General features: G+C 42.9%; 1 protein-coding gene across 1 annotated transcript; it reads right to left on the reverse strand.

Moving 5' to 3' along the window:
* Positions 1 to 863: 863 nt before the first annotated feature.
* On the reverse strand, positions 864 to 19,073 carry SEC22B (SEC22 homolog B, vesicle trafficking protein). The gene is made up of 5 exons (XM_081947147.1): positions 18,903 to 19,073; positions 18,202 to 18,311; positions 11,612 to 11,772; positions 7,260 to 7,406; positions 864 to 1,400 (listed from the first exon to the last, which is right to left on the reverse strand). The coding sequence occupies exons 1-5, from the start codon at positions 18,975 to 18,977 to the stop codon at positions 1,246 to 1,248; spliced, it is 648 nt and encodes a 215-aa protein (XP_081803273.1). The 5' UTR covers positions 18,978 to 19,073; the 3' UTR covers positions 864 to 1,245.
* Positions 19,074 to 19,471: the final 398 nt, after the last annotated feature.

Below are 19,471 nucleotides of genomic sequence, written 5' to 3' on the forward strand. Positions count from 1 at the left end.
TAGAGGGAACAGTGGGAGGGAGGGGAGCGGGCGCCCAGCACACAGAAGAGCCGCATTAAAATGTGTAAAGAGTTATATCGGCGTATAACACGCATACATCATTTGCCCCCTATTTTTCGGGGGGGGGGGAAGTGCGTGTTATACGCCGATAAATACGGTACTTGCAACTTGGCAAATTCCCAAAATAGATGTGCATACCTTGTGGAGAGCAGTATCATCACAGAATCTGTTGCATGGCAATTTATCTTTTGTGATACAGAAGTTGAAACAAACTTCTGTGAAATAGAGAGGTTAATTTTTCAAAATATTCAGTATATTTAAGCTCTTAGGATGAAGCCTGCTTTTCTACTCTATTTTTGCAAGGAGAGATATTCAGCTAGTCGATGATCTTACAGATTGAAACAACATTTGTGAGGGCACTTCAGTGTAAGATGAGAAAGGTCATATCTGAATTAAGCCACAGAGTAAACAAACCTTGATGAATCTTGGTCCATTCTTCCCTTCCCTTGCTTAGTCATGAGGAATTGTCCAAAAGCTTCTGCTTTTGAAACTGTATGCTTCAAAATAAAATCAAACCTGATTTGGTTCAGATGGTGTGACAATCAAGTTAGTCAGAAATAAAAGCTGAAGTATTTCTACAGCTGAACAGAAATATGTCTAACAGTGGCTGCTGTAGCTCAGTCAGAACACACACAGCTTCAGTTTATCATGATATTCAAATATTTACAGTGAAATGAATTCAAATTATTTTCCCATTTCACCTACTAGTCATAGAAGCCAGATGAAGCAATATTTTATGCAGTTACTAAATTAACAGGGTAATGAGGTAAGAGATTTGACATATAAAATCAGTATTGATCCAATCAAAGTAAAAAACACAATGTATTATGTACACACAAACACTTCACCCTTGAAACAGGAATTTCTCTTCAATTAACAATGAATACCCATTAGAATACCCTATCAGGGCTGCACTTATTTTAGCTTGTTAACAGTAGTGTTGAATAAGTAGGTGGATCAAATGAAGCTACTCCTATTTGTCAGCTGGAAAAATGTTTTGTTTTTCAAGCATTTAATTGCTACAAAAGAAAATCATTAGTGTCAGCAAGTTCTGACATTTGGAAATAGCAATTCTTATTATAAGGAAATGTCTATGCAGATTCTAAATACATCCTGTGATATTAGCTACTTAACAGTGATATGCTTAATGTTATTAAATATCAATCTTGGGGGCCTATTAATCTCTTACAGCCACCAGAACCGCACATAAACAATCAGCATAATAAAAAACACAGCAATAGCAGCAAGCTTGGCATAGGTGGAACGCATGTTCAGATATTTTGCATCTTGACGGTATTTCTTGGACAAACTGGACAGATTGTTTGCCTTGGAATCCAATGCTGTTTGAAGAAAAGATAGCATGCAAACAAAAATATTATATTCATGAAATGTCAACATTATTTATAAGACAATAGACCTAGCTCCAACTTCTATCAAGTGTTTAAGACTGACTTTAGTCTGACATATATGATTCAATCTTTCTCATAGAAAAGCTTGCTGGATGTTATAGTTTCCCTCAAACAGGTAGGAAGTTTTGTCTTTGATAATCAACTTTTATTTAGATTAGGGACAATGTATTAAAACTATTGTAAGCCACAAAAGAGAATTTCATGGAAGTCAAGTTCTTTCATTTCCCCTAGCAGATAAAAAAACCTTTTGAAAAAATTCTATGAAAGGCTAGTGAACTTTCATAAACAATGGGATGAGGCACTGACTCTGCAGAAAGGAAGTTCCTTATTCCCTCTTCTCCCCATCAACTACCCCCAATCTTTACAATAAGTTTTTTTGGGATCACAGGTAGTACAGGGAGAATGAAAGAGAGAATGAAAAGTGTATTACATTAATTTAGAAGACACAGTACATGTTGTCAAATTTATGTAGTCATTTCACAAATAAGTGACTCTTATAATAAGAAGCCTATAATAAGGTTAAAAACGTGTGTGTGTGTGTATGTGTTCATTCAAAAATATCTTTTTTTTAGAAATAGAAATGTCTTTTGCTGTAATTTGGTAAATTGACTAAGAAACTGACTTTATCCAGCAAAATATTTAATTCAGAAACTGCTACCATTAAGAATAATTACAATTCAGATAAATTAACTTCCATAAACATCTTTGGATTATGGTATACATTAGTTTTTATCTGCATGAACTATTAGTTTTAAAATGCCATTTTTGAGATGTAAAAAAAAATCAGATCAATCACAAAAAGATCAATCACTTCAGAATATTTTCCTCCTTTAATATATAAGCTATACGATTCAATCAAAAAACAAACTGAAAATCTTTTAGGTGGAAAAAATTACAATATAACATTGTTGGATAAGTGTGCATACCCGTAAACTACCGTATTTTTTGGAGTTATAAAACGCACCTTTTTCCCTCAAAAAAGAGGCTGAAAATCTGAGTGCGTCTTATACACTGAATACAGCATTTTTTGCCTCCCGAAACCCTGCCCCCTTCACCAAAATGGACGTGCATAGTTTGTAGGCGGCTTTCAGAGAGCTCCTGGGGGTTGGGGAGGACAGAAATGAGTGAAAAATAGGCCAGTTTTTGCTCAATTTTGCCCCTCCCCCCCAGCCCCCAGGAGTGTTCTATAAGCCTCCTAAAGGCTATCCATGCCCTTTTTCTTTTCTTTTCTTTTTTACAAAAAACGGGCCCTTTTTCAAGAAAAACAGGCTGTTTTTTGCTTGTTGGGGGGGGCACTCCCCAGGAGCACTCTACAAGCCTCCTAAAGGCTATTCATGCCATTTCGGGGGGGGGGGACACGGGCCCGTTTTCAGGTGGTTTGCAGAGTGCAAAAACTTTTTTTTAAATTTGCCTCTTCAAAACCTTGCTGTGTCTTATATTCCAGTGTGTCTTATATTCCAAAACATACGGTAATACTTTGTTAAAACTATTTTTATTTGATGCCTTCATTCAGTCTTTTATGACTGCATTCAGGGGTAGAAGCCTATTAGTATGGCACATCTTGCTTTGGGAAACTTTGTCCTCTATTCCTGTAAAAGCATTCCAAATCTGTTAGATTGCAAGGGCATCTCCCATGTACAACCCTCTTCAAGTAACTCCACTGTCAACTGTCCCATTGGTAAATGCAGCAAAAGAAACTCCTGGAACATTGTTTTTACAAGAGTATAACTTTACTGGCAATTCCATATAGGCACAGAAGAAACAAAGCCAGTTCTGAGGTTTCTGTATGAAAAACAGCATAGTTAAAATCCATTTTGTTCCCCTTGGCCACCCGTAGTCCATAGTCCATCAATCAATTACCCTCATTTTGTTTTCGGAACAGTCTGCACGCCTCGCAGCGTTCAACCTTGAGATGTTGGAATTCTCTCAGGCTACAGACAGTGCACCTGTATTCCTCAATTCTCTCCCAAGCCACTCATACATTCCAATCACTCCCTTCCCCCCTCCCTGGTTTCAGTTGCCTAGTTGCATGCAGGGATGCATAGTGAGTCAGCCATGACCCCCATAGATTTTCCATTGGATTCAGATTCGGGTTCTTGATAGGCCAGTCCAAAACCTCTATCATCTTCTGGTGGAGACATTCTTTTGTTTGGAGGTATGCTTTGGGTCATGATGATGAAAGGTGACATTCATGTTTAGCATTTTAGCAGAGGCCTAAATATTTTGTGCCAAAATTGACTGATATTTGGAACTGTTCATAATTCCCTCCACATTGACTGAAGCCCCAATTCTAGCTGAAGAAAAGTAGTCCCAAGGCATAATGCTGCCACCACCACCGTGCTTCACTGTGGATATGGCATACTTTTGGTGATGTGCAGTGTTAGTTTTGCACCACACCATTTGGAAATATGGCCAGAAAGTATTGGGCTCATCAGACTAGAGCACCTTTTCCCACATGCTTTTGTCATACTTTATGTAGGTTTTTGCAAACTGGCTTGGATGTTTTTCCTTGCTAAGAAGAGGCTTCCATCTTGCCACGGTATCCCACAGCCCAGATAGATGAAGAATATGAGAAATTGTTGTCACCTGTAGTACACAACCAGCACTTGCCAGAAATTCCCACAGCTCCTTTAATGTTGCTGCATGCCTCTTGACAGCCTCTCAATTCTTGATAATAATATTTTTGTGCCATCTTTTCTCTATTTGTTGATGAATGCCTTCACTATGTTCCATGGTATATCCAATACCTTAGAATTTTTTTGTATTCTTCTGACTGTTTCCAATAACGAGGTCCCTTTGATGCCTTTTAAGCTCTTTGCTGATAATGGCTTTTGCTGTAAGAGGCGACTGAATAAATGTCAAAAAAATTCTACAATAGCTGAACTTTATATGTGCTTGATCAGTCACTTTGATGGCAGATGTGTACTATTTAATGTCAGTCTGAATGTTATTGGTTAATTCTGAACATAGCCACATGCCCACTTATATAGAGGGTATGCACTATTATGCATGTTATTGTAACTTTTTTTTGTTCTTTTTCTCCAAGAGATTTCAATTTGACTTTTTATATCCACTGTAGTTTCTACTTAGAAAGACTATGTATGTCTCCCTTCGGGGACCGGAAGTCTTTGAAAAAGCCCATATTTTAAAGCAGAGACTTTTGCACAGAGGGAAAAATTACCACCTACTTACTTGCTGTTTTTATCAATTACAAAGAGAACATTACCGTAGTTGCTTAATAACATTGCTACCTAACTGCATCACTTCTGATCTTATGTCATAATCTTCATTAAAGGAAAACTAGTATTACAGAAAAATAAAATGGGAAATCACTCTGAGAGGCAGGCAGTAACAACCTTGAATTACGTAACACTGCTTCTCCTAAATTATGCAAATATTGGGATGAACACATAATAGCTGCCTTTAAAAAGTGGAGGAATCAAGATCACTGGTGTTAAGCCTGTTGGGAAACTTTACACGGCATCACATTGCCATCACATGATGTATTGAGACGTTTTTCCCTTCACGGAGCTGGGATGGGCACGGGCTGCGCATGAGCTCAGACAGTTTGACACCCCTGATCAAGATCTTTAGGTAGAGATGAAGAAAAGTGTTGTTCCACCAAATCAGGCAAGGAGTGTATAGATTGGGGTGGGGGTGGTTGGGTATGGTGTTAGGAATTCCTTCAAATCAGAGTTGAATCATGATGACAGCTTAAAAAGTCCTTGCAACTTTCTTGGCAAGATTTTAGTGACTTCTTCCTAGGGCCAAGTGACTGTGACTTGCCCAAGATCACCCAGTTGGCTTTATGCCTAAGGTAGAACTAGAGTTCATAGTCTCCCAGATTCTATCCTGGTATCTTAACATTCACCTAGTTTTCAGTAAACACAGTAGGATACCAGACTAAACATTGGCTTAATTACTGAAAGTTTGGAACAGAAATGTTATCAGCCAACCGCAACGAAGTTCATAATTAAAATTATATTATTGAGGCACATGATCTGCCTTCCCATGCTGTATCAGCCTGTGTAAAGTAAGAAGATTTTTGGTCTAAATATTTTATAATTTAAGATTGACATTGAAGAATACCACACCAGTTGATTGATGCAAGGAACATTAACTTGCAGTTACTATTGTTGAGCCAGTTAACACTATAGCTGTGCATTTGCTTCTTCCTAACTAAATGCAGGATCTTGCTTTTCTCTCCACTGAATTGCATTTTGTTGGTTAGGGCCCACAATGCTCAAGTCTGTTTCTTTTAAATCATGAGTCTGCCTCTCAAGCTGTTGGTAATTCCCCCCATTTTTGGTGTTATCCTTTTGTTCCCTCATCTAGATAATTATTGAAATGGTGAAAAGCAATGGGCCCAATAACAGAATCTTGAGGTACCTTGCTGCATGCTTCCCTCCATATGGATGTAGTTCCATTAAGGACTATACTCTGGATGCAATTTATCACCCAAATGCAAATCCATCTGTTGGTAGTACTATTCTACATGATGGTAGGAATTTACACTTTCAGAATTATTTCCAGTTTGAGAAAGATTTTTAACCAAATTATCTCTGGTGGACCATTCCTTATGAAGGTTTTCCTCAGGCTCAAAAACAATGGTTAGGAAAAAAACAGAAATTGTTTGCTCTCTATTTTATAAGCAGAATTTTTTCCCTATGCCAATTATTTGTCCATGTCAAATAAAATGACAGAACACAGCAATAAGACATCTGCTGTTCTGTCTGGTTTCATTTTTCAGCTAATATCAGCTTCCATTTAGGCAAGATAATTGCTTAATCACTGACTAAAACAGATAGGTAGTGAACAAGTAAAAGAGCATCAACAGGTAAGATAAAGGATTTCTATTAGAAAATATATATTCTTAATCTTAGTGTCTTCTCTAACAAAAAAAAGGGTGCAAGGAGGGTAACTAGAAAGTAGCACAACAGAATAAGTTACATAAACTATTCCACCACAGACAAAAGAATAATGCTACGGAAAGAATGAAAGCCGCCAGAGGGCCTGAAATGTCTTGACAGATGAACACGAAAAATTAGGCAGCAGAGCAGCATCTTGTCCTGTTCCCTACAATCTGATTATGGGATTTGCCATGTGTTGACTATTTCCAATCACCCAGTGGTTCCTACCTGCCTTTGCCTGCTTTTTATTTCTCTCAAGAAAAATAATTGACAAGGTACAACATTTCTCAAACTGTTCCAAGCTGGAATGAACAACTCCAATGGATGAATTAAAAAATACTATTCAATAAGCAGTGCTATTGATGTATACTTATTATACATTGCTCTGATTCCTCAGCATGAAATAGTGGCATTGAAACTCAAGATTACAAATCATTTAAAACTTCTCACAAAAATTATAATTTTCCCCATCTGCTGGTTTGTTGATTTTTACAAAATAGAATATATATTTGCATGCTATTAAAATACAAACAAAAATTTTAGAAGTATTCATATGGTATCCAAAACAGCAGACTAATTATACATTCCATATTTGTTTTTCTCGGTATGAATCTTTTAGATTAGAATGGTCCTTCATTATCTACAAGAAGTATTTTATGCAAAGCAATTTGCCAGTTTTATTCTGCAATCATATATTTAAACGACTCCCAAAATGGGCAATATTTTGCAAACTGTGTTCTGTGAAACGAGTTACACAATAATATGAGGGGTTAGGGTGGTGGGACCTATAATAGCAAGATAGAGCACACAAAAAAATTCACAGAACAAAATCTATGGCCAGAAAAAAAATTGAAAATATCTGGTTTATGGATTCCTGTACCTGAAAGAGTTTCACCTCGTTGTAAGACTTCTTCAATGTTGGCTACCATGATTCTTTGTACATCTTGTAACTCTGTATTAATAGACCCAAGGTTTCTTCTTGCACGGCTATCTATATACAGCTTCTTTGTTTTCTGAATATAAGTATCTGGAATAAAAAGTAATTGTTCATGTAAGAGTATTCTCTTTCCAAATTCTAAATCAATTTGTATTCTCAAATCATGCCGTACAGAGAAGTTATTGCAAGGAATGGAAAAAAGAGTGGGTGGAGGAGAAAGAGAATTAACTGCTCTAGGAAAAAGTATAATGAACCTCTTGTCTGTTAATTTCCCTAGCAGGGTTCAGTAACTATACTAATAGCAAATATAGTCATTAACCACAATCTCATTATATCCTTGTTATCCTATCAATCAATGTAAATTGCCTACCTCTTGTTTAGTAAAATAAAACTTCCCAAGTACAGCTAGTCCTTGTTTAATGAACACTCATACAGTGACTGAAGTTATGACAGGACTGAATGAGGAGACTTATGACCTTGTCCTTGTCATAGCAACCTTGTGGTCACATGATCATGATTCAGATATTCAGCAACTAGCTCACAGTTATGATAGTTGCAGCATTCTGCCATTACTTGATCACCATGCACATCATCCAGTCCGGTTACTGGAGTTTGGGAAGTTGGAAGCCAGCGTGAGAAGTATTGCATTTCTGTGTCAAAAGAAATGGATCCCTCCGAGCGTGTTTCATATCTGTCTTTTTTCTTTTTCTTCCTTGGCATGGCTAGAATTCTTTCTAATTAGCCTGGTCGCTTATCTCTTAAAGATAGCTTGGAAGGAAACAGCCGTAAATTATAACCATTCTCCTGCTGCCATTAATTGTCAGGGGAAGATATTTCACCCTGAACTAGATGAGGCTTAGATCGCGGCTTTTTCCAAACAGCATATCTTCAAGGAGCGAAAATATAAATAAAATCCCGGAAACATATTCTAATTAGAAACAAAACTTTTAATACAAAAATAAGAAATAAGGAAATAAAACAAATCTATCTATTTGTTACATTTTGGCAAGAAACAGTTTGACTCCCAGTTTCCTGGCAGACGAACAAAGATCGAAAGGAAAGAAGTCTCTGGAATGTGTGATGAGTATGCGCAATAAATCATTGCTGATAAGGGCTTATGACCTGCGCAGTAATTCATCAGTAATTATTCAGTTCAGTTCAACTAGCAAACATTTAACGCAGTGACATTGCCTACCTCTTGTTTAGTAAAATAAAACTTCCCAAGTACAGCTAGTCCTTGTTTAATGAACACTCATACAGTGACTGAAGTTATGACAGGACTGAATGAGGAGATTTATGACCTTGTCCTTGTCATAGCAACCTTGTGGTCACATGTTCATGATTCAGATATTCAGCAACTAGCTCAGTTATGATAGTTGCAGCATTCTGCCATTACTTGATCACCATTTGTACCCTTTGCTATCAGTTTCCAACAAGCAAAGCAATCAGATCACAAATTGTGATTATGTAACATCATTGTTTGTTTGTTTTGTTTGTTTGTTTTGTTTTTATTGGATTTATATGCCGCCCTTCTCCCAAAGAACTCAGGGCGGCGTACAACATTAAAAAACACACATCTCAAAAGTTAAAAAGAAATTAAATACATATCCAAAAAAAACAAACCAAATTTATAAGACAATACATTTAAAAATGAGTTAAAATTAACAGTCCAGGCCGGCTTGCTGGAAAAGCCAACTTTTTAGGGCGCGTCGGAAGGACCGGAGGTCAGGGATTATGCGAAGCTCCAGGGGCGGCTCATTCCAGAGGGAAGGCGCTCCCACAGAGAAGGCTCTCCCCCTGGGGGTCACCAGCCGACACTGTCTGGCCGACGGCACCCTGAGGAGGCCAACTCTGTGGGATCGTACTGGACGGTGGGAGGCTACTGGTGGCAGTAGGTGATCTCGCAGGTACCCTGGGCCTAAGCCATGGAGCGCTTTAAAGGTCATAATTAATACCTTGAATCGCACCCGGAAAACAACCAGCAACCAGTGCAGGCCGCCTAAAAGGGGTGTAACATGGGAGCACCTAGGTACCCCCATGACAACCCGCATGGCCACATTCTGGACCAGCTGAAGCCTCCGGGTGCTCTTCAAGGGCAGCCCCATGTAGAGAGTGTTGCAGTAGTCCAGGCGAGAAAGGACGAGGGCATGAGTGACTGTGCACAGAGCATCCCGATCCAGGAAGGGGCGCAACTGACGTACCAGGCGAACCTGGTAAAAGGCCCCCCTGGTCACGGCCGTCAGGTGTTCTTCTAAACAAAGCCGCGTATCTAGGAGGACTCCCAGATTGCGAGCCTTCTCTGAGGGGGCTAAAATTTCTCCCCCTATCGTCAAAGATGGAACAAGATGTACAAATCGGAATGACGGAAACCACAGCCACTCAGTCTTGGAGGGATTGAGCTTCAACCTGTTCCTCCCCATCCAGATCCGCACAGCCTCCAGGCATCGGGACATCACGTCGAGGGCATCGTTTGGGTGGTTTGGGGTAGAGATGAAAAGTTGGGTATCATCAGCATATTGATGATACCGTACCCCTAAACCACGGATGATCTCGCTCAGCGGTTTCATGTATATGTTGAACAGGAGGGGTGAGAGAACCGACCCCTGGAGCACCCCACAAGTGACGCGCCTGGGGGTCGATCTCTGCCCTCCAGTCAACACAAACTGCGACCGGTCCGACAGGTAGGAGGAGAACCACCGTAAAACGGTGCCCCCCACTCCCAACCCCCTGAGTCGTTGCAGTAGGATACCATGGTCGATGGTATTGAAAGCCGCCGAGAGGTCTAATAGGACCAGGACAGAGGAGCAGCTCCTGTCCCGGGCCCGCCAGAGATCATCGACCAACGCGACCAATGCCGTCTCCGTGCTGTACCCGGGCCTGAAACCTGACTGAAACGGTTCCAGGTAGACAGCTTCATCCAGGTACTGGGGAAGCTGACGTGCTACCACACTCTCGACAACCTTTGCTACAAAGCGAAGGTTGGAGACCGGACGATAGTTGGCTAAAGAAGCTGGGTCCAGGGAAGGCTTCTTAAGGAGAGGCCTCACCACCGCCTCCTTCAAGGCGGTGGGAAAGAACCCCTCTCAATGAAGCGTTGGTAATCGCCTGGAGCCAGCCTCGTGTCACCTCCCGGGAAGCCGAAACTAACCAAGAGGGACACGGATCCAGCACACAAGTGGCAGCACTGAGTCTCCCCATAATCCTGTCCATGCCTTCGGGGGTCACAGGGTCAAACCTATCCCAGATTGTCTCCTCAAGATTCATCCCTGTCGGCTTGCCCAAATCTACCCAGTCAGAGTCCAAGCCTGTCCGGATCTGAGCGATTTTATCCTGCAGATACTGAACAAATTCTTCAACCCTACCCTGCAAGGGGTCTTCCCCAGTTCCTTGGTTATGTAAGGAGCGGGTTACCCTAAAGAGGGCGGCTGGGCGGTTATCTGCAGACGCGATAAGAGCGGAACATATTGCCGTTTTGCCGCTTCTATCGCCACTAAGTAGGATTTAATATGAATTCGTACTAGTGAATTCTTACTAGTGTTCGATCAGATTCGGACCGGCTGGCCCTCCTGCTTAACAGTCATGCAGGATGCGCATAACAATGGCAATCTGAACTGTCACAACTGCTGCCACAAGTCATGTGACAATATGTGATATTCTCATTATAACCACACTGCTTAATAATAAGAGTTGCCACTGTTTCAATTACTGTTAAGTGAGGACTACCGATACTGCAATTAAATGTGGTCTAATAAGGCAAAACATACAGATGACATAGGAAATGGCCCTGAAGGATAGGAAGAAGAACTGCTATCAAGGCAACAACCAGGCAAGCAGGGCCTGATCCCCTTCCAAGAAATTAGTTTGAGTAAATGTCTCCAGTCCCTCCCTAACTCACACTAATAAAAGTGAGGGCAGGGAGAAGCACATTTAGAACTGCAAGATTGCATTACTATAACTATTATTATAAAAGAAGTTCTAACTTATATAGCATTGATTTCTTAGTCTGGTCTGACAGAACAATATAAGATATGAAATATTTTAAATGCAGACATCACTGCATACTGTGGTATATTATTCTATCCCTTTGAATCTTTTCATGTATATGACACACAATCTTTTTATCCCATTAGTTAAAGCAGAAATCAGAGAATAATTTAGATATGTAATTCAGAATGCTTTAGTAACTTGGTAAAAGAAAGAAGTGGAATGAGCAGATGAAGAAGGGACATTTAAGATTACCAAAGTGCTGACCTTGGACTATCCTTAAATCATTAATCTCAAGAAATAAATCTCACCAAATTCAATGAAAGAATAGGGTCTGGACACCGTTGGCACCTTTTTTCCATGTTGTTCATCAAATTCTGAGTGCAAATCTTCCAGGTATGCAAACGCCATTTTTTTGGGGAAAGCAGCTTCACATAGTATCAGATAACAAACTCCTTTTTCAATAATGTAACTGTAAAAGAAGATATAAGCCAATTGTTAGCCAGAAAGACAAATGAACCCTACATTGGACTATTAATTTCAGTGGCCATATAGCAAACAACATTCCAATCTATATTACAAGACATAAATTATATTTAGCCTTAAATTATACTTATTTCAGACTTCCACTGCATTTTAGACAAGGACAATGGTGAGGAAAACTCACACCTATGTTTCATCATGCTTGCCATCTTTAACTTCGTTTTATTGATTTTATTCAATGGGCTACCCTTGAAGAGCATTTGGAAGTGTCAACTAGTGCAGAATACGTCAACAGTGTCTCTTTGGGGCCCCTAGAGGGGCCCATGTTACATCATTGTTCCACGAGCTGCACTGGTTGCTGGTTTGCTTTCGGATGCATTTCAAAGTGTTGGCTATTACCCATAAAGCTCTGCATAGCATGGGTCTAGGTTTCTTGAGAACCATCTCACCCCTATGGGACAGGTCTGCCCCACCCATGCTGGCAAAGGAGGCATGCTGCCCACTCCACCATGCTGTTAGCCAAGGAATTCCACTGCATTTTAGACAAGGACAATGGTGAGGAAAACTCACACCTATGTTTCATCATGCTTGCCATCTTTAACTTCGTTTTATTGATTTTATTCAATGGGCTACCCTTGAAGAGCATTTGGAAGTGTCAACTAGTGCAGAATACGTCAACAGTGTCACAGGAATTCCAGCTGGTAGGGTCCAAGAAAAGAGCCGTCTTGGGTGTGGCCCTGGCCTTTTGGAACATCTTGCCCCCTGAGGTGAGATTGGTTTCCACCCTCCTGATTTTCTGAAAGCGCTTGAAGATCTGCCTCTGTCAGTTAGCTTAGGGGAATATCACACTAGAAGTGGTTGATCAAATAATAGTAACTCCCACTAAAAGATGGGGAGGAAAGGAACAGAACCTAAGGGGGAGACTCTTAGGTTCTGTTCCTTTCCTTCCCATCCTTTAGTTTTAGTTATAATCTATATATATTTTGTACACACACACACACACACATACAATTTTTTGCATGTTGTAAGCTGCCCAGCATCATCTTGCAGCGAGATGGTGGGTAAACAAATATAATATTAAAATATTAAATATTATTATAAATAAATTTGTTATCAGTGTTCCAGAATTGTTGTAATGGGAATAGGGGGGAGGGTGGGGGAAGAGAGAAACCCTTGCGGTTGTAAAGCCTGTACTCGGTGACAGGAGCCAAAGCAGCCTTACGCACGGCAAGTTTATGGTATCGGGAAGGAAAGCTTTTTAGGGTGGCAGCGCCACTATTCCCTCCCTGAACGCCGGCACTGCAGACTCACTTTCTCCTTCCTTCTGGCCAGATCTGGCGCCTGAAACGTCTTCATTTCACATCCGCCGCCTTCCACACAGGCTGTTTTTGCAATCAGGGAAGGAATAGTGGCACTGCTTCCTGAAAAAACTTTCCTCCGATACCAAAAACCTTCACAGCTGAAGGGTTCCCCCCCCCCACACTCTTCCCATTACAAAGTTTCCTGGTAAAGGCAAAGCAGCCAGCGGTAGGAGAGAGGGGGGAGCTTGGCGGTGGCAGCTTCCCCATTCAGGTGGAGCACAATCAGAAGCAGAGGCAGTTCACCTTCCGCTCAAATGGCTGTCATGATAATAAAACTGTCTAATTGTATAAATATGTAGGGAAGAGGGTGGTGGATTTTCAACCGGGTGTGCAGAAGGCAGCAGATCCAGGAGGTAGAGATCACGGCAACTGTCTTCCGCCTCTTGCAGAGTGCCCGCTTCGCCATCCGAATCCTGACCCTCATGCTTCCCAGGGCCGCTTTGGGAAGCAGCAAAGGTGTAGGGGGCTTGCTGGGAAGCCCAGCAATGTGTTTATGAGATGGCAGTGTCCAGAAGGACTAAATGTTGCGTCTCTATCGGGCTTGCTGCAAGAAAGTCAGGATTTCAATGCCTACGGTTATAGGTGGGAAGTCTTGGGAGTGGAGCCAAGTCCCTCTTCTGCCCCCATTTATTTATTTATTTATTCTTCGCACTTCTAGACCGCCCCCTCTTCCAAAAAGGACTCGGGGCGGTGTACAGTCCACACAACAAATAACAGATAATAAATACAAATATAAATATACATATGGAGGAGGTTAAAAAATTAAAAGAACTGTACAGAAGAATATGAATATGGCTCTAAAAGCCCTAAAATCAATTAGATTTAAAGCAATACCCTTAAAATACCAGTTGAGAATATATTTCCAGGAGGTAACGGTTGTAACAGTTATAATTATGGCAGGCCAGCTAATCGAAACAGGTGAGTCTTCAATTTTTGTCGGAAGGAGCGGAAGTCTGTGGTAGTTCTAATATCGGGGGGGAGGTCATTCCAGAGGGTTGGGCCCATCACAGAGAAGGCCCTATTCCTTGGCGCCGCCCGCTGGCATTGCCTAGTGGACGGCACCTGGAGAAGCCCCTCCCTGTGAGAGCGGATTGGCCGCAGGGATGTATGTGGGAGGATGCGATCCCGCAAGTAACTAGGTCCTATGCCATGGAGCGCTTTAAAGATGGTGATCAGAACCTTGAAACGCACCCGAAAAACCACAGGCAGCCAGTGCAGCTCGCGTAGGAGTGGTGTTACGTGGGAGTATCTGGAACTCCCCATGACAACCCGCGCGGCCGCGTTCTGGACTAGCTGCAGTCTCCGGGCGTGTCCCAAGGGAAGCCCCATGTAGAGAGCGTTACAGTAGTCTAGGCGAGACGTCACCAGCGCATGAGTGACTGTGCGTAGGGCATCCCGGTCCAGTAGGGGGCGCAATTGGCGCACCAGGCGAACCTGGTGGAACGCCCCCCTTGCCACGGCTGCCACATGGTCATCCATTGAAAGCCAGGCATCTAGGAGGACGCCCAAATTGCGCGCCCGTTCCACATGGGGCAATTGCTCGTCCCCTATGGCCAGCGATGGAGTTAGCTGGCTGAACCAAGGTGCCGGTAGCCACAGCCACTCAGTCTTGGAGGGGTTGAGTTTGAGTCTGTTGTCCCCCATCCAGACCCCGACGGCTTCCAAACACCGGGACATCACTTCGACAGCCTCGTTGGGGTGGCTTGGGGTTGAAATGTACAGCTGGGTATCGTCAGCGTACAGATGGTATTCAACCCCAAAACCACAGATGATCTCGCCCAGCGGCTTCACATATGCATTGAACAGAAGGGGCGAGAGGACCGACCCCTGCGGCACTCCACAAGAGAGTGGCCTCAGGGTCGATCTCTGCCCCCCTGTCAACACATATTGCATCCGGCCGGAGAGGTAGGAGCCGAACCATCGTAGAACGGTGCCTCCGACTCCCATCCCCTCCAGCCGGCGCAGTAGGATACCATGGTCGATGGTATCAAAAGCCGCTGAGAGATCTAATAGGACCAGGATAGAGGAACAACCTCTATCTCTGGCCCTCCAGAGATCATCAACCAACGCGACCAAGGCTGTCTCTGTGCTGTGCCCGGGTCGGAAGCCGGACTGGCGTGGGTCTAGATAGTCGGATTCATTGAGGTGACGTGGAAATTGCTGCGCCACCACATTCTCAACAACCTTCGCCAGAAAGGGAAGGTTGGAGACTGGACGATAATTAGCTAGCTCCATTGGGTCAAGTGAAGGCCTCTTGAGTAAGGGCCTCACCACCGCCTCTTTCAAGGCAGTTGGTAAGGATCCCTCCCCCAACGAGGCATTCACCAGGCCCAGAAGCCAGCCTCGTGTCACCTCCCAGGATGCCAGTACCAGCCAGGAGGGACACGGGTCCAATGAACATGTGGTGGGTCGCAGCCGTCCACGCAACCTGTCCAAATCCTCGGGGGCAACAGAGTCAAACTCCTCCCAGAGTGGACTCACAAGACTCACTGTTGACGGCCCGTCCAGACCACTGGAGGGGGCCCATGCGCTTCGGATCTGAGCGACTTTGTTCTGCAGATATTCTCCAAACTCCTCTGCTCTTCCCTGTAAGGGTGCTCCCCGCGTCTCTTGCACCAAGAGGGAGCGGGTCACCCTAAACAGGGCGGCAGGGCGGTTATCCGCAGACGCAATAAGAGCGGCACAGTGTCTATGTTTGGCCGCTCTCAATGCCACAAGGTAGGTCCGTAAATAGGCTCTTACCTGTGTTCGGTCAGACTCGGAGCGTGAGGACCTCCACCTGCTCTCTAGACGTCTCCTATGGCGCTTCATCACCCTCAACTCCTCGGTATACCAAGGAGCCCGGGTGGGTCGCTGCCGTAGGAGAGGTCGCAAAGGCGCAACCCGGTCCAAGGCCCCAGCCGTCGCCCTATTCCAGGCGGCCACTAGGTCCTCCGACCGAGCGCGGGTCAGGGCTACAGGTAATGGCCCAAGCTCCGTCTGGAACCTATCTGGTTCCATCAGGTGCTTGGGGCGGTACCAGCTTGGACAAACTGGCTCCGCCCTCTCGCGGTGGTGGGTAGCGCCAGGGAAGTCTAGCCGGAGACATGAGTGATCTGACCATGACAGGGGGGTAATATCTAAATCCCCTATTCCCAGATCACTCGTCCACTGCTCAGATACAAAAACAAGGTCCAGTGTGTGGCCACCTTCGTGTGTGGGGCCCTGAATTAGTTGGGTCAGGCCCATGGCTGTCATGGAAGCCATGAACTCCCGAGCCACCTCGGATGCTGCTCCCGTCGACGGCAGGTTGAAATCCCCCATAACCAAAAGTTTGGGGATCTCCACCGCCGTCTCCGAGATCAGCTCGAGGAGCTCGGGCAGGGCTGCTGACGTATAGCGAGGAGCCAAGTATACAATCAGCAGACCCCACTGCCTCCCTGGGCCCCATTTCACACCAAGTGACTCACACCCGGGTATCTGAGGAACAGTGAACTCCCTCGGCTCTAGACCATCCCGTATAACTACCGCCACCCCTCCACCCTTACCCAGGGCCCGAGGCTGATGGAATGCATGGAAACCCGGTGGGCACATTTCCACGAGGGGTAAACCACCCATGAAAATCATACCCTACCCCACCTCACCCAGTTAAATAGCATAGGACGATAGGGTTTGTTTTAAATGGATAAAAAGATTGTTATCAACATCCGAGTGGAAGTGAGGATCCTTGCAGCCTGGAACCACCCGAAAATGCAAGGCACAGAGGTGGCGATGGTGTGTGGCAATCCCTGCAGCCTGGAACAGCTGATTCCACCTGCTGCTTGCTGTTTGCTGCAAGGATGCTAGCCAGATTAATACTGATGGATGCTGGTGGGCAGAGGCAGATTTTTTTTTCTTGTTTTACTCCCGCAAAATTAAGGTGCGTCTTATACTCCGGTGCGTCTTATACTCTGAAAAATATGGTAATTTAATATGGAGAATTCATGATCTAGAAATGCTACTTCTGAAAATGACGTGAACTCATTGACAAGCTGAACATGACTCAGCAGTGTAAACATAGCAGGTAGAAAGGCTAATGCAATTCCTGGCTACCTTAGAAGCAACATCGTCTCAAAGAAATATCTTCTTTCTCTACTCCGCTCTAGTGGGTTTTTCTGATTATGATTCTGGACATCATATTTCTAAAAGGATACTGATAAGTTACAATGGATTCAGAGGACAACCTTATTTGATAGGCTCATGGAACTTAGGATGTACAGAAAAGAAGACTTAGGTGAGACATAATAAGCATGATCAGGTACATAAAGGAAAACTACTGGAAAAATGGGCAAGAACTATTTTTCTAAAAACAAGCCAAGAATAAAGAATTATAGTTGCCTGAATTTTATTTAAGAGAGCTAAATTGGTGTAGAGTTAAGGCTAGAAACTGGGACCCTATGAGTTCTAGTTCTACTTTAGCACAAAGCCAGTTGGGTGACGTTGGCTTAATACTTTTTCCCAGCAAACCAATTCTGAAAACCTGGAAAAGAAACTGCAGGGACTTTGTTCAGGTAGTCACCAGCAAATCAGACAGAATTGAACAAAAGAAAAATAATTCATTTAAACTCAAGGAAATATTTCCTAATGGTAAGATCTATACAAAAATGGAATGTTCTACTATAAAGTTGTGGGTTTTACAATCCCTTTTAAGAAAAAAGATTTTAAGATTTTTAAGAAAAAATGTAGTTTAGTATGTTTTTCTGTACATTACAGAGGATTGGACTAAATGATTCTTACTATTGACCCCAGGCCTAGAATTCCATGATTCTATGAACCTGATGAGTTCTTCCAAATTGAGGAACTGACTCACATCCCTGAATGCTCCTTCAAGAATCCAAGACCTTCTCAGTCTTACTATAATGCTTTAATTAGTTTCTTAGAGATAACAATTAGGATTTTCTAAATCTCATTTGGAGGGAAGAGTGCCCAATAACTCCTACATAGTTACTTGGATCAATATTTATTTGAAATAACTGAGGATATTGTCAAGCGTTATGTCCCATTATTAGCTTGATACAAGGTTTACTAGTTATACTTACTGAAAAGTCATTGGTCCAGCTTCTAGGGTGCATCTGGTAGGAGACTGTTCATTGAGCTTCCGAAACAATTGCTTGGCCTGGCTCTGATACTGCTGCAAATCTCTCCCCGACTATAAAAAAAAAATCCCCCCAAGCAAACAAAAAAATCTCCAACATGCTTCAGCAAAGTTAGTTATAGTGAATGATTAGAAAACAACTAGATCAAAACTTAGAGCTTATAGCATTTTTAACCCAAAATTATTTGAACTATTGTTCACTTTATTAAATGAACTAGGTATATATCTGCAGATTCCTGTTCTCCAGTAGCATTCATTAAGCAGGTTAAATAAAGAGAAAATCCCTAACTGTATCATCCAACTTCTTCTAAATGGGGGTAGAATGAACTCAATTTAGATTGGGACTCATTATCTAATGCTAAACGTTAGAAGACTCCACGGAACTTAAATTTGCTATACACGTCAGTAACTATACTAGCAAAACTCACATGTTATTTTTAGCCTAGACAAGCATTTCGTAGTAAATAAAGAAAAATTAACCCTGTGCAACCCAATTAGTTTTACTGCTAAATATTTTTCAATTTCAATGCTAGCATTTAAGCGAGTGCATTTTAAATGCTTAAACCGCATTGTATATATTTCATAATCAGAAATTAAATCCTGAGTAGAAAGGAAGGGGGAAAACCCATTGTATCTCACACTCACCTGTTCATCCTCCTGCATAGAAGCCGCTAAAGGAAGCCCATCAGCCACCCGCGCAATCATCGTTAGAAGCACCATCTTCTTGGACGATCAATACCTACAGGTTCAGAATCCTACCCGCTCAAGACTAACTATACTGAGCTGGCCGGAAGCTGCAAAACCAAGTTCCGGATCCCTATAACAACTCTCTTGCCTATTTCCTGTGCAATCATATTGCCGGTCGAGAGCGGAGATCCCCAACCTTTTGGTTCCGGTAAAAGTGACGAACATATTCTTTTGTTTCTCAGAAATGGGGAGGCGTGTGTCTTCAACAGCACCAGCAATCCTCGTAAGCTTGAAGGCCTAAGTGTCATTCGTTTCGGCGATGGCAGTTCCACAACACAGTTACAGAGTAGTGCGGGCTAAGGGCCTCCCTTAGGTTCTAAGGACCTCCCCACTTGGAGGGGGACATCGAGCAATATGCTACCGTTGCGCCAATGAACGGCTTTCGAGACCGATGGCTCAAACTCCACCTGCATCCCTCTAGTCTACCACAGTACCAAACGGGGTTGTTCTCACACCTTGTCTCCTTA

Source organism: Natrix helvetica, assembly GCF_964273705.1.
Source record: "Natrix helvetica genome assembly, chromosome: 3".
Lineage (NCBI taxonomy): Eukaryota > Metazoa > Chordata > Lepidosauria > Squamata > Natricidae > Natrix > Natrix helvetica.